The sequence below is a fragment of the Coptis chinensis genome, chromosome 4 (assembly GCF_015680905.1).
Source record: "Coptis chinensis isolate HL-2020 chromosome 4, ASM1568090v1, whole genome shotgun sequence".
NCBI classification, from domain to species: Eukaryota; Viridiplantae; Streptophyta; class Magnoliopsida; order Ranunculales; family Ranunculaceae; genus Coptis; species Coptis chinensis.
In genome coordinates, this window is record NC_141459.1 from 108,090,967 (window position 1) to 108,115,216 (window position 24,250).

A 24,250-nucleotide genomic window follows, 5' to 3' on the forward strand; every position below is an offset into this window, starting at 1 on the left:
TTAAACAAACTCAGATTATTCTCTACTCAAAGTTTATGGTTGTAGGTGTTTTCCTTGGCTCAGGCCTTATACAGCACATAAGTTGGAACTTAGATCTAAGTCATGTGTTTTCATTGGATATTCTCTTAATCACAAAGGCTATAGATGTCTTGATCTATCAACTGGAAGGGTATATATTTCAAGACATGTGATTTTTAATGAGGCAGAATTTCCTTTCCAAACTCATACTAACTCCAATTTTTCTACTTCCTCTAATGATTTGCTTAACTCTTTTCACAAATTTCCTTCTGATAATATTGAGTCATCTTCAACTTTCATTTCTCCTTCTCAAAATTCAGACAACATTGTTACTACTTCACCTGAAGTTACATCATCTTCTAAACTATCATCTCCTGAAGTTACACCACCTTCTGAAATTTCATCTTTACCTTCAGTTCCTTTAAATGTTCACTCTATGAAAACCAGAGCTAAAGATGGAATTTTCAAGCCCAAAGTTTTTAATACAAGCAAACATCCATTACCTCATGCTCTACATGCAACCTTATCTCAGTTACCATCTACTCCTACTTGTCATACTCAAGCAATGAAAGATTCTAAATGGAGAGATGCTATGGTTTCAGAATACAATGCTCTTCTGAAGACAGGTACTTGGATATTAGTTCCACCATCTCCATTTTATAATCTAGTGGATAACAAGTGGGTCTTTAGATTAAAACAAAAGGCTGATGGTTCTATTGATAAGCATAAAGCAAGGCTTGTTGCAAGAGGGTTTCATCAGAAGAGTGGAGTTGATTACAATGAAACCTTTAGCCCAGTAGCTAAGCCTACCACAATAAGACTTGTCTTCTCTCTGGCTGTTCAGTACAATTGGGACATAAAGCAGTTAGATGTCTCTAATGCTTTTTTGCATGGTCATTTGAAGGAGGAAGTATATATGACACAGCCTAAAGGTTTTATAGATCCAGAGAAGCCTACCTATGTATGCAAGTTGTTAAAGTCTTTATATGGGCTCAAACAAGCTCCTCGAGCTTGGTATGAGGAGTTGTTTCAAGCACTTCTTAGCATTGGATTTCATACTTCACAAGCTGATCATTCACTGTTTATTAAGAAGGAGTCTACATCAATCACTTATCTTCTAGTATACGTGGATGATATACTTATTACAGGAAATTCCAATTCTGATCTTAATCAAGTCATAACTCAGCTCAGCAGAATATTTTCTATGAAAGACTTGGGTTCTGTTCATTATTTCTTAGGCTTGGAAATTCACAGAAATCAGGATGGGCTTTTCTTATCTCAAACCAAGTATGTGTATGACTTGCTTCAGAGAGCTAATATGGTAAATTCTAAGCCAGTATCAACACCTATTTCTACTACATGCCGATTGGACAACACTGCAGGAGAATTACTAGCAGATCCTACTACTTATAGGTCCATTGTTGGAGGTTTACAATATCTCACCTGGACAAGACCTGACATCTCTTTTGCTGTCAATTTAGTGTGTCAATTTATGCACAATCCACGAACTTATCATTTGGAAGCAGCTAAGAGGATCTTAAGGTATTTAAAGGGCAGGATAACTCATGGTGTCTGGTTTAGGAAAGGATCACTGAATATTCAAGCCTATACTGATGCAGATTGGGGAGGATGTCCTATGGACAGAAGGTCTATAACAGGTTTTTGTATTTTCTTAGGTTCCAATTTAATATCTTGGTCTGCTAAGAAACAACACACAGTAGCTCGTTCCTCGTTTCAAGCCGAGTACGGATCATTGGCACACACGGTGCTGAAATTTATTGGTTGTGCATTCGTTTAGAGATATGCATATTCCAATATCTCAATCTCAATCATTCATTGTGACAACATCGATTGCAATATCTTTAGCCAAGAATCCGGTCTTTCATGCTCGCATGCGAAGCATGTCGAAATTGATTATCACTACATAAGGGAGCTTGTTCTCAGCCAGTTGTTCTTGAAATTGATATCTATGCACTAAAGATCAAATAGCGATCTCTTTACCAAAGGTCTATCGTACAAAGATTTGGTTTCTTACTTAGCAAGCTTTTTCGTTATTTCAAATCCATTCAACTTGAAGGGGAATTGAGACAAATGATTTTAATCAAGTCAACAGTCAAGATTTAGATAATGATTAGTTATAATTAGTTTACAATTCTGTTTTACTTTAGTTAATCGATTCATGTTGATGGCGTATTGTAACCGCCACATTATAAATACTCTAGCAATGTAGCAGTTCATTCAATCAATCAATAATGATTCAGTTTTTCATTCTCAAAAATTATCTCACTTCTGACCAAAATTGAATTTAAATAGAGCGAAAAACAATACCGATAGCGAAATTTGGGAGAGTCAGATTACCAACGCTTTTCTTGGGTGACGATATTTCACGCTTTAATCGGTGACGATGAGAGACCGATAGAAGTTGAAGAAGAATGGACGATAGAAGTTGAAAAAAAGAGAGACCGAGAAGTTTAGAGAGTCCGGTTAGAAGTTTTTAGAGAGTTTTGGAAGTTGAAAAGATCGAGTTTGAGCGAGGCGGTTTTGGCCCTACTTTCTAATATTTTCGTGGGGTTTTTGAGACCGACTTTGTCCACGGTATGCTTATTTTTTGCAGATATTAGCCACCGTTTTTTTGTTCACATCGTGGGGTATATGAACATCAAAATACAAATTAGGCGATATTGGTTTGTTCCGTGGTATATGACATACTATATACCAGCGTTTTACGAGACTAGTGGCTTTTGCTTTGTACGAAATTAGAAAAGTTTTTCTTACCGTGGCATATGCCTATTAGCCACTGTTATTAGAGAAACAGTGGTATATGCGCTTTGACCTACCGTGGTTAATGAGCATTTATGTAGTAGTGCAATTATCATATATCAGCAGCCACTTGTCAAAAAGGTTTATTTATCTTTACTAGCAATCCAAGGTATTTAAAAAAAATTGAAAAATTCCGCCATCCTTCAATGGGATTCTCCACAAAGAGAAAGACGGGCGGTTGGAATGGGCCATTTTCCACTTCAACAATTCTAGTTTTCATATTTTTTTCTTCGACAAATTAAAGGCAGCCTCAATTCTAATCTTCGTCTCCTCCATGTAAAATTTCTGTGGAAGGAACGAATACGTGTTCATCTTCGATATGGATTTCTCTTACAATAATTGCCTGAAACGAAACTAGTAGAAATCGAGAAAAAGCAAAACATTTTTTTTTCCCTTTTAGTTTTTTGATTATATACTTACGAACAGAGAATTTTTTAGCAATGAAAGTAGACCAACGTGAATGAAGAATGAAGAAAAGGATTTTTCTTTCGTAAGAAAAACGAAAATGACATTTTCGCTCCATGTTTTATTTGTTTGGTTTCTTAGAAGCATATTTAGATGTTGGATTTGCAAGATCTAACGGTTGGCTAGGTATGTCAAGATAGTATGTTAGAAAAAGTATGTCGACCTAGCCGCCCGCTTATATATATATTGAATTTGATATATGTTGGAAGTAACCCCTCGACATGATGCACAATCACATATTGCATACTATTTTATGTTTAATTATTTATGACTTTTCTGATTTTTTTCTGATTTTTTAACAAATTTGTACAAATTAACAATTTCTTTTTACCGAATTGATGTCGAATTCGAATTTGTGACTATGGACGATATGAAATTATTGAAATTTAATGATGAATAGAAGGGCAAAACAATCATTAAATTATAAAAAATTAGAGGCAAAATACTCATAAAAAATGGACCATGAGTCATTCTAAAAAATATTAGAGTACTATTGTAGTAAGGTAGGTGGGAGCTGGAATTTTTAAAGTAGTTATGATTTCGTTTACATCATACGAATTTATGCCCAGTAAACATAATAATGCCTTTTATTGAATTTATGCCCACTAAATTGAATGATGCGTTTGATTGAATTTACATGCAGCAGACTGAATAATGCATAATTATCATTGCAAAAATCATCATGACATGATATCCGACCACGATCGGCCAACTATAATCAGTGAAAATCCATTACTTGCATAAGAAATTCGGTATATTATAGTTTTTACTTTCATGATTTTTGGTTATGTGGTTGTGGATCACGCATGTTGAGACTTGAGACCTAATGGCAGAGACTATCTAAAATACTATAATAATCACGACTCTCATCTACAGTAGGACAACAGTGAAATATTATTATTTTATGTACCTCTTGGTCTCTTCGTCATTTTTTGTCTGATTTAATATAATTTTACCTTTATACCTTTCAATATTTACAAATTTAGTTATGTTTACTTTTTGGATTAGTCAACTATTTGGGATGAACTAACAGCATCATGTGCGGAACCGCTAGTATATATAAATGTGGAGCTTTTGGCATGATGCTTGTAAGCCAATTAGGCAAGTTTATATTATAATTTATAACTATACAAGTATGTGATTAGTAAGAATTCCCTTATTACGCGTGCTCCTATGATGATATTTACTTTATGTTTCCCCATAAAAGAGTGACGACTGATCTTTATCATTTTGTCAGTGTGTTATTTAGCATTTTAGCCTCGAGTGGCATATTATCATCGAACCAACAAGCATTTGGTGCTGGTGTTCCAGTCCCTTGGGACCGGTTTGACTATATGGCCGGTAGGTGAGTTGGTGAGAACCACCAGTGTATGGGCCAGTAGTGCTAGGTGATCGATTCCCTTCTATTTGAAAATACGTAATCAGTCCAATCCTAAAAACACGAGGACGATTCGCTTTGTAACAATATAAGTCAACCAAACATGTAATTATGAACACATGGGGCTACGTGCATCAGTTGACTCTAAATTACCGTATGCGGTAAAAAAGATAATAATAATAAAATAATTTAATTAGCAGCTTTAATTATATCTTGGTTTGTAGGCCCGCATACATCAGACGGCTCTTTTGAAAACATTTATATTTTTTTTAGAAAATTGGGACTACCGTTTTAGTCGCTAACTCGTTTTAATTTTCTAACAAATTGTTTTAAATTAAGTTTTAAACTGGACCTCTCGTTCTTGCATGGTGAACCCCAATCTTCATCTCGAATTCCTGCTATCCTTCCATCCGCTCTTTATCAAGCTACAAGCCAGAACAATAAAGAATGCCAACCATTCTTGCCAAAGTGTTCGATTAGGTGGAGTTTGGAGCTTGAGAGTGGAAATCATCTATTCTACAATGAAGCTCAATATCTTCCAAAGAGATTCTGTTTTAATAGGAGAATGATTTCCGTTTTAATTAGATGCGCTAGATTTTCGCTTAATTTTTAATAGAGGAGGAATTCTCATTTTAATAGGAGAAGGATTCCCGCTTTAATTAAAAGTGTTAAAATTTGTTTTAATAGGAAAAGAATTCTCGTTATAAAAGAAGATAAATTCCCGTTTTTCAAATAGGAGAGAAATCCTCGTTTTAATATATAAATGTGGAGCTTTTGGCATGATGCTTGTAAGCCAATTAGGCAAGTTTATATTATAATTTATAACTATACAAGTATGTGATTAGTAAGAATTCCCTTATTACGCGTGCTCCTATGATGATATTTACTTTATGTTTCCCCATAAAAGAGTGACGACTGATCTTTATCATTTTGTCAGTGTGTTATTTAGCATTTTAGCCTCGAGTGGCATATTATCATCGAACCAACAAGCATTTGGTGCTGGTGTTCCAGTCCCTTGGGACCGGTTTGACTATATGGCCGGTAGGTGAGTTGGTGAGAACCACCAGTGTATGGGCCAGTAGTGCTAGGTGATCGATTCCCTTCTATTTGAAAATACGTAATCAGTCCAATCCTAAAAACACGAGGACGATTCGCTTTGTAACAATATAAGTCAACCAAACATGTAATTATGAACACATGGGGCTACGTGCATCAGTTGACTCTAAATTACCGTATGCGGTAAAAAAGATAATAATAATAAAATAATTTAATTAGCAGCTTTAATTATATACTAGTTTGTAGGCCCGTGCATACGCACCGGCTCTTTTGAAAATATTTATATTTTTTTTAGAAAATCGACTACTGTTTTTTATTAACTTCGTTTTAATTTTCTAACAAATTGTTTTAAATTAAGTTTTAAACTGGACCTCTCGTTCTTGCATGGTGAACCCCAATCTTCATCTCGAATTCCTGCTATCCTTCCATCCGCTCTTTATCAAGCTACAAGCCAGAACAATAAAGAATGCCAACCATTACTGCCAAAGTGTTCGATTCGTGGGCTGGAGCTTGAGAGTGGAAATCATCTATTCTACAATGAAGCTCAATATCTTCCAAAGAGATTCTGTTTTAATAGGAGAATGATTTCCGTTTTAATTAGATGCGCTAGATTTTCGCTTAATTTTTAATAGAGGAGGAATTCTCATTTTAATAGGAGAAGGATTCCCGCTTTAATTAAAAGTGTTAAAATTTGTTTTAATAGGAAAAGAATTCTCGTTATAAAAGAAGATAAATTCCCGTTTTTCAAATAGGAGAGAAATCCTCGCGTTTTAATAGGAGATGATGTGGAATTTTAATAGAGCTCGAAAAAATACCTGCTTGGAGCTTTAATATTAAGACTAGCTTGTATACCCCGTAAATGCATACCGGCTCTTTTGAAAACATTTATATTTTTTTTAGAAAATTGGGACTACCGTTTTAGTTGCTAACCCGTTTTAATTTTCTAACAAATTGTTTTAAATTAAGTTTTAAAAACCCGTTTTTTTCAATTGGGAGAGAGATTCTGTTTTAATATGAGAATGATTCCCATTTTAATTAGATACTCTAGATTTTCGCTTAATTTTCAATAGGGGAGGAATTCTCATTTTAATAGGAGAAGGATTCCCGCTTTAATTAAAAGTGTTAGAATTTGTTTTAATAGGAGAAAAATTCTCGTTATAATAGAAGAGAAATTCTCATTTTTCAAATAGGAGAGAAATTCTCGTTTTAATAGGAGATGACGTGGAATTTTAATAGAGCTCGAAAAATACCCATTGTGAGAGCTTTAATATTAAGACTATAAAGTAGGCCCGTACATACGTACCGGCTCTTTTGAAAACATGTTCAACAATCATAACTATATACATATGGAAATTTTCTAACAAATCGTGATTCCCGTTTTAGTCGCTAACCTATTGTAATCTCATAACAAATCGTTTTAATTAAGTTTTAAAAACCCGTTTTAATTTTGTAACAAATTGTTTTAATTAAGTTTTATAAACCCATTTTTTAACCCCGTTTTAATAGTTGACTTAATTTAGAAATATGATTTCCGTTTTAATAGGAGAATGATTTTCGTTTTAATTAGATATGCTATATTTTTCCTTTTCAATAGGGAAGGAATTCCCGTTTTAATAGGAAAAAGATTTCCGTTTTAATTATAAGTGTTAGAATTTCTTTTTTCTAATAGAGGAGGAATTTATGTTTTAATAGGAAATTGTTTCACGTTTTAATTAGAAGTGTTTAATAAATAGGAAAAGAATTCTCGTTTCAATAGGAGATGATGATGTGGAATTTTAATAGAGCTCGAAAAATACCCTTTGCGGGAGCTTTAATATTAAGACTAGCTTGTATGCCCGTGCATACGCACTGGCTATTTTGAAAACATTTAGATTTTTTTTAGAAAATTGGGACTACGGTTTTAGTCGCTAACCCGTTTTAATTTTCCAACAAATTGTTTTAATTAAGTTTTAAAAACCCGTTTTTTCAATTGGGAGAGAGATCTTTGTTTTAATAAAAAAATAATTCACATTTTAATTAGATATGCTAGATTTTCCCTTTTCAATGGTGGAGGAATTCCCATTTTAATAGGAGAATGATTCCCGGTTTAATTAGAAGTGTTAGAATTTGTTTTAATAGGAAATGAATTCTCTTTATAATAGGAGAATAATTTCCGTTATAAAAAAAGATTCTCGTTTTTCAAATAGGAGAGAAATTCTCGTTTTAATAGGAGATGGCGTGGAATTTTAATAGAGCTCGAAAAATATCCCTTTTGGAATCTTTTGAAAACATTTATATTTTTAAAAAAAAATTGGGACTACCGTTTTAGTGGCTAACTATTTTTAATTTTATAACAAATTGTTTTAAATTAAGTTTTAAAAACCCGTTTTTTCAATTGGGAGAGAGATTATGTTTTAATAGGAGAATGATTCCCGTTTTAATTAGATACATGGGATTTTTTCGCTTAATTTTCAATAGGGGAGGAATTCTCATTTTAATAGGAGAAGGATTCCCCGCTTTAATTAAAAGTGTTATAATTTGTTTTAATATGAGAAGAATTCTCGTTATAATAGAAGAGAAATTCCCGTTTTTCAAATAGGAGAGAAATTCTCGTTTTAATAGGAGATGACGTGGAATTTTAATAGAGCTCGAAAAATACCCCTTGCGGGAGCTTTAATATTAAGACTAGATTGTAGGCCCGTGCATACGCACCGGCTCTTTTGAAAATATTTATATATTTTTTTTAACCTTGTTGACTATCGTTTTAGTCGATACCCCGTTTTAATTTTTTAACAAATTGTTTTAAATAAAGTTTTAATTAAGTTTTAAAAACCCGTTTTTCAATTAGAAAAGAGATTTTGTTTTAATAGAAGAAGGATTCCTGCTTTAATTAAAAGTGTTAGAATTTGTTTTAATAGGATAAGAATTCTCGTTATAATATAAGAGAAATTCCCGTTTTTCAAATAGGAGAGAAATTCTCGTTTTAATAGGAGATGACGTGGAATTTTAATATAACTCGAAAAATACCCCACAAGGGAAAAATTCCCGTTATAATATAGCTTGTATGCCCGTGCATACGCACGGGCTCTTTTGAAAACATTTAGATTTTTTTTAGAAAATTGGGACTTCGGTTTTAGTCGCTAACCCGTTTTAATTTTCCAACAAATTGTTTTAATTAAGTTTTAAAAAACCGTTTTTTCAATTGGGAGAGAGATCTTTGTTTTAATAAAAAAATAATTCACATTTTAATTAGGTATGCTAGATTTTCCCTTTTCAATGGTGGAGGAATTCCCATTTTAATAGGAGAATGATTCCCGGTTTAATTAGAAGTGCTAGAATTTATTTAATAGAAAAGGAATTCTCGTTATAATAGGAGAATAATTCCCGTTTATAAAAAGATTATCGTTTTTCAAATAGGAGAGAAATTCTCGTTTTAATAGGAGATGGTGTGGAATTTTAATAGAGCTCGAAAAAAACCCCCTTGTGAAATCTTTTGAAAACATTTTTATTTTTAAAAAAAAATTGGGACTACCGTTTTTAGTAAGCTAACTATTTTTAATTTTATAACAAATTGTTTTAAAATAAGTTTTAAAAACCTTTTTTTCAATTGGGAGAGAGATTATGTTTTAATAGGAGAATGATTCCGTTTTAATTAGATCTGTTAGATTTTTTAATTTTCAATAGGGAGGAATTCTCATTTTAATAGGAGAAGGATTCCGCTTTAATTAAAAGTGTTAGAATTTGTTTTAATATGAGAAGAATTCTCGTTATAATAGAAGAGAAATTTCCGTTTTTGAAATAGGAGAGAAATTCTCGTTTTAATAGGAGATGACGTGGAATTTTAATAGAGCTCGAAAAATACCCCTTGCGGGAGCTTTAATATTAAGATATATATATATATATATATATAAACACAATTAAATTTGAATAATAGTATATATAAAATCATTTAATACGGTATTAAACCAAAACTACTATAAATGCCACTTAATTGTAATTAAGATGGAAGTAAAACAGAGATGGAAGCAAGTAACTGAAAAATGCAATATGACATCAATAAGTTGCCATTTCTTTATTTATTTTATTTTGTTGTACAAAATCAAGATAAATTAGATATCACGGTCTCCTTCCACTGTGTGACCCAATCGGTTCTCATGTAGCACACTAGTTATATTCACCACGTGTAGATGTCTCATTACCTGAAAAACAGAAAAGTGAACTCAATTAAACAAGGCCCAAGCCCAAGCGAGTGAACTCAATTAAACAAGGCCCAAGCCGGTAAACTTCTCTCCCAACATACAAACCCTACCTCTCTCAAAAATAGATCTGGTAGCCGCCAACCACACCTACCTTCTTCTTCCTCATCGAAACCAGATCGTCATCATCAAAGAAAACCAGATCGTGTCTTCTTCATCAAAGAAAACCAGATCATCGAAAACAGGCTCTTCATCATTTACTACTTTTTAATTTTTTATAGTCGTTTGTGTTCTTCACTCGTGCTCTGCCGAATTTCCACGCATTTAGCTGTGTCGACACACATTTTTTTTAGATATTACCGTGTCCATGTAACCTAGCTAAAACCCTAAACCCTAAACCCTAGCAAGAGAAGAGCGTAATAGAACAGAACCACACTAAGGAAATTAATTAAAATTGTGTGCAATGTGCTCGAGAAGTGTAGAAGTCATTGTGTTTTATGTACCACACGACTTTTTTTATCTATATGGTCTAGGCAATTGATTTCATATAGATATGTAGAACAAAGGCAAGCAAGACATATAAGTTTAAGGTCCCTCATGGAGGTTAGGAAATTCTTGTCTTTGAATAAATCCAAATGATGCAAGGTAACACTTTCAAAGGACTAAGTATGCACCAAGGTAATTAATGACCAATGGGACATGGAGTGCTAAGGGGTAAAGAAGTTGACTGCACACGGACAACAAATTAAATAAAAATGCATGCATTGGAGAAAAACCTCAAATTTCTCTGCGGGGATGTGGCTAAGCGACTAAGCGTGCTCTGATAACCAACCTAACATTGAATACTATTTTACACATGAATGTCTCCACATGGCAAATAACCAATTTGATGTAAGCATCGGTAGTCTTTGAGGCAAAAGCGGATAATAGTAGAAGGATTCTTCTTTGGAACGAAACACGTATTGTGCATGACATTGCACTTGAGTATCATTTCCAACTCAAATATTTTGAAGCAATATAATTGAATACTACACAAAAAATGTGAAAAAACATTCCAAAAATATACTTATTGTTAAGTAAACAAAAAAATCAAATTTATGAACAAACCTTTTTAAAATTCATTTCGATGTCCATTTAGTGAAGATTTAAACAAGAATTTGAAAAATCTCCCAACATAGTGTTTTTCATAGAAAGCTAGCACTTTTACATAACTCAAACCATGACGTAGTATTTTTTTTAATCTTCTTTTTGATGGGATTTTTAAGGTGAGTGGTGCCAAAAAAAAATATAAACCATTTTGAATGTTAAAAAGATCATTGTGTTTTGACCACACCCAAGACGGCAGACTTTTTTTTGGTGCACTATATGGTCATTTAGGCAATTGATTTCATATTTATTTGAGCAAATATTTTCTAACAATCATGAATGAAAATTTGAGCTTTTTTTTTTATCATAAACAATTTAAGTTTAAGGTGAACTAACATGGAGTTGGAAAATCGGTAAACAAAATTCTCATATGAGATAAATCCAAATGATGTTCATTTTGGCCTTGAACACTTCTTGCAAAAGGACACATTTGCCTTTAAAATTCTCATGCCCCAAGGTAAATAGGTGAGACCAATGGATAACATAACAAGATATAGTAAAATCATTAAAAAAAAGCGGATATGCATCTTTAATAGGAATGGGTTAAGTATAATATTACCGGTACGGACAACAAATTAAATGAAAATCTTGGGATCAATTAATTAGGTTGGTTTTCCATTATGATGACTCTCAAATTTCCCTTGATAATCTTTTCTACTTGCTCTCTTGTTAAAGATGTGATAATTAAGATAACTCCATTTAGGAACAATTGTCTAAGCGGTACCTGCGGCGTATATGTCGAGACTTCCCGTTTTACTATTTTACATTGAAAGCGGTAGAAGTTTGGAATATCCTCTGAATGGCAAATAACCAATTTGATGTAATTTTTCCGTAAAACACCACATGTCTTTTGAGGTCCAAGTCTTTGAGGGCAAACCCCACAGGACAAATAGTAACCAAGGATTCTTATTGCATGTCACAATCATTCATATAGTGTCGAAACACTTGCAAGACCTCAATTTTGATGTATGCTTGCACTTATTTGCACTCTTTGGCAATAGTAAAACACATACACAAATAATAAAATATTTTTGCAATATTCTTCCGGAATGAAGCAAGGATGAATCTTTGATCATAATTCTCAAAAAATGTCAAACTTGTTTGCTTTCAAGAAGTCCATTCAAGAAGACTTGAAATATAAGCGACTTCTTGTTGTGCTTAAAAAAAATGGTTAGCCTCTCATAATCATACATTCTGCGAGTTTCAATCCAATAGCCATATTCGAGATTTGTATGATGAATAAAACCCGTAGTTGTTTGAGTTCCACACTATCCCGAACATAAAATCATCGGGGGACCAAAATATTCAAATACCATTGTAGGTAAAGCAAATGAATAACATTAATAGGAGAACACGGTGGTGTTGTCATTTCTGAAATAGTTGGTGAAAACCAAAAACATAAACAAATTATGTTCACTAAAGAAGATACATCATGCGAACCTTCTTTTTTATTCTCATGCATTCTTGGCAATGGTTCCCCAATATAGACCAAGTGATGCGCCAAGTTATTAAAAAACGATTTTAAAAGTACTTTTAGCAAACCAAAATAATGAAAATATTTGGAAAAAAATGAACTTCAAGACACCAAGCACCCAATGGTTTAAACAAGCGGTTTTAAATCTCACAAGTTTAAACCATTTCTTTTCGGGTGGTACCGTGTTTAGCCTTTTCATGCAGCTTTTTCCAACTGATGCCTTGTAACATACTCCAGCGGATTCAAACATTTTCCAAAGTCAGTACTTTCCCCAAAGGTGTGGTCCCATGGTCTAATGGTAATGACATATCTTTGTCTCTTGGTTTGAACAAACAGTTTTAAACCAGTAATTGTCTTGTTACCAATTAACAACAAATTCACAACATTAAAATTGACCAACCCAAGTTTGTTGAAAAAAAAAAAAAATTACGTCAAAATGAATCAACCAAATTCACTATGCACGACCCAAAACGTTCCTTCCTTTTTGAAATCATTGAACCTTTCAAAAACTTGTTAAAGCAATAAAATTTACTTAACAAAAGTCATGTCGAAAACATAATTACTAAAATTGTATTAGTAACTAACACTTTCATATTGTCTCACTTTTAATAAAGATTGTTAGTGCATTCAAAGTTTAACAATAAGTATAGCCTAAATTAATTCAACCAAATTAATTCAAGGCAATAAAAAGAATTGCCTTAATAGGAAACTTATTCCAAAAAAATATAATTATTGTTAAGTAAAACAAGAAAATCAAATTGATATTTCAACTAATGAACTTAATTTACCAATGATTAAATCGAGGAGCCTAGTGAAAAATGTCCTTTGATCGATTGCTTGAAGGTTGATGGGAAACTATCTCCCAAGATAGAACGGATTTCCTACGGTAGAACTTTTTAACTAAATCAACATAGTATTTGACTTGAGCAGTGAGATTTGTACGTGTGATGCGGTGTTTTTTTTTCTCCAAATTCATCCACTATTTATAGGTGAGTGGTGCCTTTTCGAAACAACATGTGACTTTGGAAAAAAGAAACAACTCTTTGAAAAGTCACATGTTTTATTCGACATCAAAAAACTTTTTTTGTTTTGAAAGGTCACACCTTTTGGCATGATGCTGCTTTTTTGGGATTTGGTGCGCGCACCTTTTCGGCATGATGCCTTTATTTTGAACTTAAGTGCACCATTTGAAAAGGTTTTTCTCACTTTACGTCTTTGTTTCAAGATAAAACCCATTTCATCTTAAAGTGGGGTAACTTGGGAGACAAACTACTCATTCATATTTAAATGGATTTTTTACCCGACATAGACTTGTGAAAAATACATTACCCACGAGTGTTATTTATTTTTTATTTAGTGGTTCTACAACATCATCATGGAGTTCATCAACTAATAAGAATAAAAAGTAGGTTCTTGGTTGAAAAATCCGAAGGGAATCAAATTTGTGATGATGTCGAGAGAGAGAGGTTATACTTCAATAGAACATTTCCATAGCTGGCATGCACTTTCCACAAATACACAATGGTTAGTAAATGAAACCTTGAAAAGGGACAAACAAGAAGAATGAACAACTCACTCATTCACTATGAACTTTACTTCCAAATCAACAACCTCTCGCATTACAGGCCTGCACAAGAATCATCAACCACATCCTATATGAAAATTCAAGTTAAAACGATAAAGTTAATTACGGTAGTTTCTAGAAAACATAACTAATAATAGTCCTTTGGCAACATAAAACAATTGCCCAATGCAAGGGTGACAATTACGGTGACTTTTAACTAAATGCTCTAGGATAAAATACCGAGATTTCCCGAAGTTATGAGCTTGGACGGAACTTTTAAGTCTCGTGTGTTTTTATATTTGTTTTTTTTTTTTTCCTAACATTTTACTTGTTTTTTTAGACTTTTTTTTTCGGGTTTTATTTTTCTTTCGGATGGGATGTTTCATTCCGTCCGGCCATTTTTTGATATTTACATTTAGATGGAATCAAACATTCCATCCGAGGTTTAAAGTCACCCTACTACATTGGGCAACATTTTCTTGTTTTTCACCACAAGGGTAGTAAAAGGGAAATAGTCCTATGTGGAGCTCCCAAAAAAAGTGACTTGCATTGGGAATGCTCTAATAAAATGTTCCCAAAAGCTTAAAGTAGAACTTTCTGAGGTGGAATTTGTTTCTCCTACTGGGTGGCGCTGTCTGCTGCCACATAAGCCAATGCTCCCAACATATCAATTCTAGATTCCAAATCCCTAATGAATTGGTAACAATAAATGTTAGAATGGACTTTGTAAATTTTAGAGTACTATTGCCATAACACACTGTCACTTCAAAACTTCAATGAACGTCTCTTCTTCTCTGTATTTTTTTTAAATTTTTTTTGAAGTCTTGTTATAACTTATAATGACATTTTGAAGTTGTTGATTCCGAATACAATGCCCATTAAATAAGAATCAATATAACGCTCTGGTCTAATAAGTATTTTCCCCTCAAAATATGTGTACTCTCTGTTCTATATATATATATAAGCATTTACAAATTTCAATTCGTAAGTTTTTCTTATTAGTTCATCTCTAACATATACGTCACGTCGTTAGATGTTTGAATAAATTTCTACTTCAAACTCTTTGAATTTTATTGACTATTTACAGGAGGAAATGAGGGAGAAAAAGAGTAAGAATGAAAATGTTGAAGTGAAGTCGAAGAAGGAAGATAAGAAAAATAAGGGGAGTTTTATGGGAGAGATGTTAAAATGCTGTTGGACGAAAAGAGGGGAGGAAACATAAATTTAGTGAACGGGGAAGGAAGAGATGTTAGGAAAATAAATGCTGTATTTTTGGACGTTGAGGGGAAGGAAAAGAAAAAAAGAAGGAGAAAAGGACAAGGAAAGCAAGGATGAGAAATCAGATATGATGGAGGAAGTTAAAAAGGAACGGGGAAAGAAGGAAAAAGACAAAAAAGTAAAAGAAGGGAAGAAATACTAAAATGAAAGAAGGAAAACATTAGTTACTGAGAGCAATAAAGAGGAAGGTAATTCTTCGCTTGAGGAAGAAAGGAAAAGGACAAGAAGAAAATTGAACCTCTTAGATGCAGCAATGAAATGTGGAAGGAGGGAAAAGGCACGGAGAAAAAGGAAAAGAAAAAGAAGAAGAAAAAGAACTTTCCAAGAGAAATCCTTGAAAATTCATCAGATATAGAAAAAACCCCACTTTGTGATAATGATCCCAATTCCAATGAAGGTCCTTCTGGTTCAGTTGCTAAGAGGAAGAGGAAGAGGCTTCCGGGAAAAAACATTAATAAAGGAGAAACCAGAAGAAAGAAAAAGACTGGAAGTGCTGATGGTGCTGAAAATACAGAAACTAGAAAATCATCTAAGAGGGTGAAATTTTCAGAGAAAGTAGAAGTTTTCCCTTTACTTGATGTCACCGATATTGACAAGGAAAATAAGGAAAAGGGCTTGGTGCGCGGTAAACGGTTCTCACTAGAAGAAGACGTGATCGTAAAAGATGCTGTTTTTAAGTTTATAAAGGTAAATGGTTCTGTGAAAATTTAGAATATGGTTTTAAGACAATCTAGATTTACAAATATGCACTATGTTTTTCGCAATGGTCACAAATTAATCCCCTTCGACACCCTTACACACACACACACATGGGGTGGGGTAATGGTTTGCTCTCATTTTTATTTTAATCTAGAAAAAACTTTGCCATTTGGATGTGTTGAATAATTGGTTTTAAAGATGAATTGATGAACCCCCATACATGAACGAATTATCTTGTCTTAATTAAGCTGTAGTCTGCCATGCTTTGTGGACCAATTGTATACATTAATTTGCATATGTTGAAATTGATTTGATTTTGTGAGGTAACGTGTCACTACTTTTTCCATTTATTTCTTTATTGTAAATGCTTACATTTGTTACCCTCCATTAATTTCTAGTTAAGTTCTAGCATTCCCTGAAATTGGTTCACTGTATTGTGTCTTTAGGAACATGATTTGGGTGATGATGGGATAGAAATGGTTTCTGCTGTAAGAATTATCCAGAAACCAGAAACTGTTGGGTGGAGATAAGTAAGCATCCATATCTGCAAATGAATTCTGTCTTCCCTGTTTTATTGTATGCCATGAGTATGTTTTCAGACTGCCTTCTATCATATCCAACAATTCTACTACATATTTGAGAATATGCAATACCTGACACCCGAACAGTGTAGTTGGCTCATTATGTTTGTGTAGTTCTCCATTGGTATTATCTTTATTCAACATTTCACTGCATTTGAAAATAATTTGCAGCCGAAGTGAATCTTAATGTGTACGAAATGGTTGGAGAGGTTTTCATGGGAAAATGCTCATATTTAAGGATTATTGCCGATTGATTTTCCGGAGTCCCTTTTTTCTATTTATTTTTAATTTTTTAATTTTTTTTTATGAGAACCTATTTTGCAAAAGCATGATGTGGATACTCATATTACAAAATTGCATATGTTCTAATTGTATGTTGCTTCTATTGCAGGTACTTCCATGCCTTGGAGAACGAAAGAGAGCATATATAACCGAGCACATCTTCTGTTCGAAAGCGATGGGAAATATAAATGGACTCCTGAAGATTTAGAAACTATCAAAAAGTTTGTTATTTGCTACTGAATTTTAACTATTAGATGTTGCTTTTTCAATTAATTCTTAATTGGGTATCTAGAGTAGAGTTACTAGGAAAAGGGTTTCTAGAGTCTGGAACCTAGATCACTTGGTATCATGACCCAGTATCTTCATCCAGTTTTATAATGAGGTGTGCCTAGACAAAGTCAGGCCGAAATTGTGTCTATTACTTTTGCAATACTTTAGTTGTCTCTGTATATAACTCAAATTTTAGGATGTCGAGCCTGTTAGCCCGAGGTCAGACCAGACTGGAGCTGAAATTATTACTTTCCTCGTAGACACTATAGCATATTAGCTTTATCACTGAGTTTAGAGACATAACTTTGGGAACTGCTTTTGGCTTTCGGGGACTGTTTCTGCTATAGCTTACGAGGACGGAAAGTTACATAAGCCTGACCTCTTAAGTAGCACAAATTAATGTAAGGTGGTTTATCCATATTGCATTTTATAGTTTCAGCTTAGCCAAACACAGCCTGCCTCTCATTGCTGATATGCCATAAACATGACTGGTTCCTACTTGACTTTGGTCGACCAGTGTAGTTTCTGGATTGCGTATTCATTGAAAATTGAAAGCAAACTCCTTACAAGTATATTGCCTCCCCATTTTAGGGATGACAATGGGATGGGTTTGGGATTACCATTTGGCAAATTTTCAATTGACTCGACCTGATATGTACAAATGTAAAACCCCCATTGCCATCTGCCCATCCCTACCCAACATAGGTAAGCAGCTACATCTATTTGTAAGATACAGGAATTCAATTAGTTATGTGCATATTTCTGAGTATTTGGGATTCTGTAAACTTTAGGCACCATGCAAAGAATGGACCAGATTGGAGACCACTGGCTGATGAACTTGGCAAGTATAGGATTCATGTGAAGGATGCATGGCGCAGGATGTGCCTACCCAACATGAAAAAAGGTATTCTACTAGTGTTCGAGTTTTAAATATGCTTACCAAGTATATTTAAGGGAGGAGGCCATCAAATAGTTCTAGAAGTGGATTACTCAGAACATTTCTGAGTTTACCTCAATTGGGTGATTTCTGATTATATAGACGGGTTATTTTGCTCCACTCAGTTTGAAGATTTTTTTTTTTCCTTTTTTTTGAAAAAAATGTGTGATACGGAGTCACAAAGAGAAAGTGGACATTGTTTGCAAAACATTCGTTTGTCGTGATTTGCTTGGATGGGTAATGAAGAGACTATATTTGATAAACTTGACATACATACTTACCCAACTCAAAAATTTATCTATTGTATAGTAACCAGGGTTTCAATTTCGGATCCTTTTTTCTTTTTCTTTTGTTTAGGTTATGTAACTCTCTTTGGTTCGTTTTGTCTATTACATCGAAATTAACACATTTGCTAGGATTTCCTTGGACATGGATGGCATCCAAACTTACAGTTAGTGATAGTTCATTTTTAAAAGAAAAAAATTAAGTTGTATTTTCTTGTCTAAATGGTGTATTTCACTTGCATCTCTCTCCTGATCTAGGGCGCTGGTCTAAGGATGAGTACCAACAATTATTTGATTTGGTAAATATGGATTTGCGGATGAAAATTTCTGAGGAAAAGAAATCCAAGCATGGCATGGTGAGTATATTCTTCTGTGTACGTACTTTGATTTGGGATTGCGGCTCTCCTCTTATGTAATAATTTTAGGTATTATATTTTTTGTTGGAGTATTCCCACCGTATGGGTTGTTAGCTTGTTATTAGTTGTTTGCCTACCCTGTCTTATACTGAAGACCACTTCCTTGTTATATTTGCCTTGGGCATCTCGGGTTCTTGGAGTGAAGTGGTAGTTAACATGGTACATTGGTACCAGAGTGGTAGTTCTTGAGAGGATGCACGTTCTGATCTGTGTTTAGCGGGTTTGGTGAGAGGGTCTTGTATGGTGTGCTGCCCACCATTCATTTGTATATATTACTACTTATCTCTTGTGTGCTATTCACTGTAATATTCTAATTTTGTCTTAAATGTCACTGGACAGTTCTGAGATAATATTGCTTGGGGAGCAATCAGTTCCAAATTGTCCACTCGATCAGCTTGCTGCAAATATAAGTTCTTCTTCATCTTGGAGTTTATCGTCTTCTTAATCTTATTGCTTTTTAAATTATGTTTTTATCTTTTTGTAGGTTCATAAGAATATTCTTGAATAAGATGCAACTCATAGCTATCACAGAACAACCCCTCAACCCCCTTCTCCTTTCCCAAACTCTTTGTATAGGGAAAGAAAATATACTAAGAGTGGAGCCATGTAAATAGAAAGTAAATGGGCCTACAATTGTCGGATAAAAGCGAGAAAAAAAAATAAAGAAAATAGAGGAAAGTGTATCAGCACAGTTCACAGGGTACATAACTAGTCAATTAACACTTAAACGCCCTTCAAACACAAAGCCAGATTGAAGCCTTTCAATGCAAATTGTGGTCTTTTAGTGACCAAAATGGTCATTTCAAGAGTAACTCAATTCAGTTAAATTCAAAGAATATGGGAGCAAGCAATCGACGACATTAAGTAATTGCGGAAGCATTCTACAATTTTAAGATGTGTTATATATATATGAGGCAATACTAGTATGAAGGCTAAAAAAAGTTGTGTATGCAACATCCAATAGAAGGTAGATACTAAACACAGCATCCCCTTCAAGAAACATTCTCTTTGATTCCATCTATATTTGATCCTTTGATTTCCTAACTTTAAAACAAGCCATGCTTGCTAATGAATCCTGTGGTATAATTTGGTTGAAATTTCAAGCGTTTATTTTCATAAAGATTGGTATTTTGTTTGGTAAAGGTCCTGTAGAATTTTGATTGTAGTTTATGATTGTTATCTAGATGTTTTCTTATACTTTTCAGGTATGAACAACTGGAGTCACGTTTGGTAAGGGAAGATAAATGGGCTACTTCAGATGACATACGGTTGCTGGATGCGTAAGGCTCTTCCCTTTTCTCCTGTTTTTAATTCTTTTTTGACAAAAGGAATATATTGCTACTCGATTTCCTCCTCTTTTTCTGCCTCTTCATTTTTCTTAAGCTGTGTGTACACAGTGTGTGAGGGGGGAGGTGCCATTTTTGCACATGATGATGCATGTATACTGATGTAGATTTTGCTGGCGGATGCTTTAGTTTAACAATCTACACTTGAATTAATCAAACAAAAGACAACTCTTTTGTTGAATCTCACAACTCATAAACTTCAATACTAACGAACCCTAATTACAAGCCCTTATATTTATACTAAACCTAGAAACTATAAACCAATAGTAACACAAAAACATAAAAGGGTTGCATAAGCAACTTGTGGGCTTGGACTCGAACAAGTGGCACATGCCCTTAATATTAGTAGAAAACAAGGGCGCACACCCTTAACATCAGAACAACGACTTCATGTTCTACATCAGATACAATACTCATGGCTTGGACGAAGGAGATCGTCTGGGTCTGAAGAAAGACTAGCTTGAGTTCCCCAAGAAAATAAAAGGACAAGACAGCCTAGTTTTTCCATCATGACCTTTGACCCAATATGCATGTTTGTATTTATTTATTTATTTTGATTGGTAAGCCTGTTTTAAATGAGATCAGTAACTCTTTGATCTTTGGCGGGGTTCGAGCCCCAAACCTCGGGTATCATCACCCAAAGGTTTTTATCGACTTTGCTAGTCGGCACTGCACCCAATATGCATGTTGAAAGCTAGGAAGCACGGATATGGACCGCCTTAACACGGATACAACCACGACGCGGATCTGGCGGACCCGACATTTTTAAAAAATATAGGACACGGATCGTCATGGACACGTTTTAATAATATATATATAAATATTATATAATTGAGTATATTTCACCAAATTCAAATTAAAATGGCAATTCTACTTCATAAAATGACCAATTCAAACACTAATAGCAACAACTTAAATGTACAAGTGTATAACAGTGCAAGCAACTTACATGTATAAGGTTTTAAAAGGAAGTTCCCTTTTTTTGCAGATTAAAATTAGTTAGTCAGGTACCACTTAATCACTTAATCTTTCTTCTCTTGCATCTCTTCTTATCTTGGATTTTATTTCACTTGTTTTTTTTTGTTGAAGTTTCAAATTTTTTTTGTGAGATTACTATTCTAGCGTATCCCCCGCGTGTCGGAAATTAAAAAAATTAATTATAAAATCGGATACAACAAATCACGTATCCGACACGTATCGGATGCGTATCGGGGCGTATCCGTGTCGGACACGTATCGGACACCGATACTTCACCCTTACAGACGTATCGGTGCTTCATAGGTTGAAAGCATAAAAGCTCTTTCTTTAGTGAATTTCGATATAGTTTGATTCGAAGCAGGAAATGCCGATATGAAACAACTCTGATTCTCAATTCTCTAAATAATGACAACTCGCAATTTCTAATTTACATAAATAAGTTGTGTTATCGCTGCAAGTTTGGAAATTTTTCCAATTAATTTGAAAAAGGGATATGAGCCAAGGACTTAGTGGGTGTTTCCACCACCAAATCCTCCCAATAAGGATTACAATTTACAAATCCCGTGATTCCTGTGAAGATTATTTTTATTTTAAAACTGCATTCTTTAGTATCAATTTGCATCCTTTTCTATAACTTTTTCTTTGCTCTTCCTTGTGAAATAATTCCCTTATATGTACTGTTACTGCAGACTTCTTACAATGGATTTTAGTTCACTAGAAGAGGTGGACTGGGACAGTCTTCTTGACCACAGGTAAATTTTAATAAAGTTGATACTTATTACGTTATGTTTGTTATAAATTCTCAGTTATAATCTTTAATAGATAGATGAAAGAAGCGTGTTTTTCTTTTTGTCTTTTTCAGTTTTGACCTCTCACAAAATGTTTTCTCCCTGTTGGATAATGCCAGATCACTTTTAAATATTTGCCTCTAAAATTGACCTAATTCATTATATACATTTTACTCACCGTCCAAAGCTTTTGTTTTAGCCCAAATTGCAAGGGGGTCTCAGAAAGCTCGAGTCACATTCTAAATGCGTCTTTGTGTTTATCGTCTATCAACAAGATCACAAATCTACAACTGTGGTTCCAGTTTGTTAATCTTCTTTTCATGTCGTAGTCTCAGATCTGCAATCACCGTTTGTGATTTCATGCAAACAAGGAGATTTCAGTTTTTCCTTTTCTCCATGGGTCTTCTCCTTCCCTTCTTTCTCTACAAGGAGATCTCCGTTTGAACTTTTGGCCTAAAAAACCACAATTTTTTTCGAATCATTAAACCATTAGGAAGTGTAGAATGCCTATTCAGTAATATGACAAATAATATAGCATGAATGAATCGCCAATTGACTAGCAAGGAAAGTTCCATAGTTCGTTTGCTATTTCATTTCAAATTCTTAATACTATTCACAAGTCTATTAAAAAATTTAGTCCTATTTATGTGAGTACCTGTTGTGCACTTTGTTTTATTTTATTTTGACTTTTTTGGATGTTGTGCACTTTGTTTTATTTATTTTGACTTTTGGATATGTTTCCCTCAGGCCTGGAGATTTATGTAGGAAACGTTGGTGTGGAATGGTTAACCATTTGGGTGAGCATAGGAACAAATCATTTGCAGACCAAGTGGAAGTTCTCTCGAAACGCTATTGTGGGGATGTGCTTGAAGCAAGAGCTGCTTATGAGGAAAGAACTCCTGTTGACTGAAGCTTGTGGTTTTGACTGCGTACATTTTGTTGGTTCAAGTATCCTGGGGCATGCTCTTGTTGGTTATTTCTTCCATTGCTAGGGGCGATAACTTTGAGACCACACTTGCTACTAGTAGAATGTTCACTTGTTATATATGTGCAATGGTCTGCCTTTTGTAGTTGTCCTGTAAAGTTGTTTGCTCTAGTTATAACATTTGGAATAAAAAATGTTTGTTGCAGAGAGTTTAAACTTAAAATTAAAAGTTAGATAATTAAATTAAGGTTTTTTTTTGGTTAAATTGTCAATTTATCCGTAGGCTCAAATTTATTTGAATGGTCAATTCTATTAATATATTAGGAGAGTCTTGGGAGACATAAGTGGGACTATAGTCACACCTAGTTTTAAGGGATCAACACTCTTTCGTTTCAGGATGATGGGACATTTTTGGAAATACTATAAGGATGAAGACTGGGACATTTTCATTTATAAAAAAAAATAAGTTACATATTTACTTTATGAATTTTAATATTAAATTTATGAATTATATTAATATCTTCTATAAAAATTTGGTAGGAAGCAGTAATAGGGTTTACAGAGTCTATATTTTGGTTCTTTCAATTCCTCAGAACCACCTCTGATTAGTGTTCCTCCTTTTGTAGAAGAACTCCAATTTTTTTTCTAAAGGAGGATGCTCAAAGAACTGAATGATGTGTACGATCTTGATTCATCTTTACAGATTAGGATCTTCCTCAACCCTCAATCTAAAACACGCAAATGTTCAAAATAAAATTTTAAATACTTCGAAAAAGCATAATCTCGAAGTTCTAAACTTCATATTCCTTTTCCACATCAATTTTCACTAGATCTTTGAAATTCTAGCTAATAAAAATAACTAACTACTACCTCTATCTGTATTTCTACATTATCAAACTGTATTCACATAGGATCTTCTGCATTATCAAACTGTTGAAGCAATAGCGATGATTCAATGAACGAAGCAGCATTTGCATTTAAATGGTGTTGTCTGTTTTTTTGTCTCTTGAACAGTGTGGCCACACCGTTTGAACTTAGTCCCAAACGGTGTGGCCATGTCGTTTGGGATTTGAGCTTGGATAAAAATGGTGTTGTCTGTTTTTTTGTCTCTTGAACGGTGTGGTCATGTCGTTTGGGATTTGAGCTTGGATAAAAATAGTGTTGTCTGTTTTTTTGTCTCTTGAACGGTGTGTCCACACCGTTTGGACTTAGTCCCAAACGACATGGCCACACCGTTTGGACTTAGTCCAAACGGTGTGGTATATCGTTTGGGATTTGAGCTTGGATAAAAATGGTGTTGTCTGTTTTTGTCTCTTAAGCGGTGTTTGGCCGCGGTGTGGCCGTTTGGGATTTGAGCTTGGATAAAAATG

General features: G+C 34.0%; 1 protein-coding gene across 1 annotated transcript; it reads left to right on the forward strand.

Moving 5' to 3' along the window:
- The first annotated feature begins 15,632 nt into the window (after nucleotides 1-15,632).
- Nucleotides 15,633-23,145, forward strand: LOC147506896 (RNA polymerase I termination factor-like). The gene is given in 10 exon segments (XM_086605857.1): nucleotides 15,633-16,061; nucleotides 16,520-16,556; nucleotides 16,559-16,603; nucleotides 17,046-17,157; nucleotides 17,998-18,110; nucleotides 18,686-18,839; nucleotides 19,775-19,810; nucleotides 20,049-20,123; nucleotides 21,857-21,919; nucleotides 22,703-23,145. Coding segments are annotated over 10 exon segments (1,227 nt in total). The 3' UTR covers nucleotides 22,866-23,145.
- The last annotated feature ends 1,105 nt before the right edge of the window (nucleotides 23,146-24,250 follow it).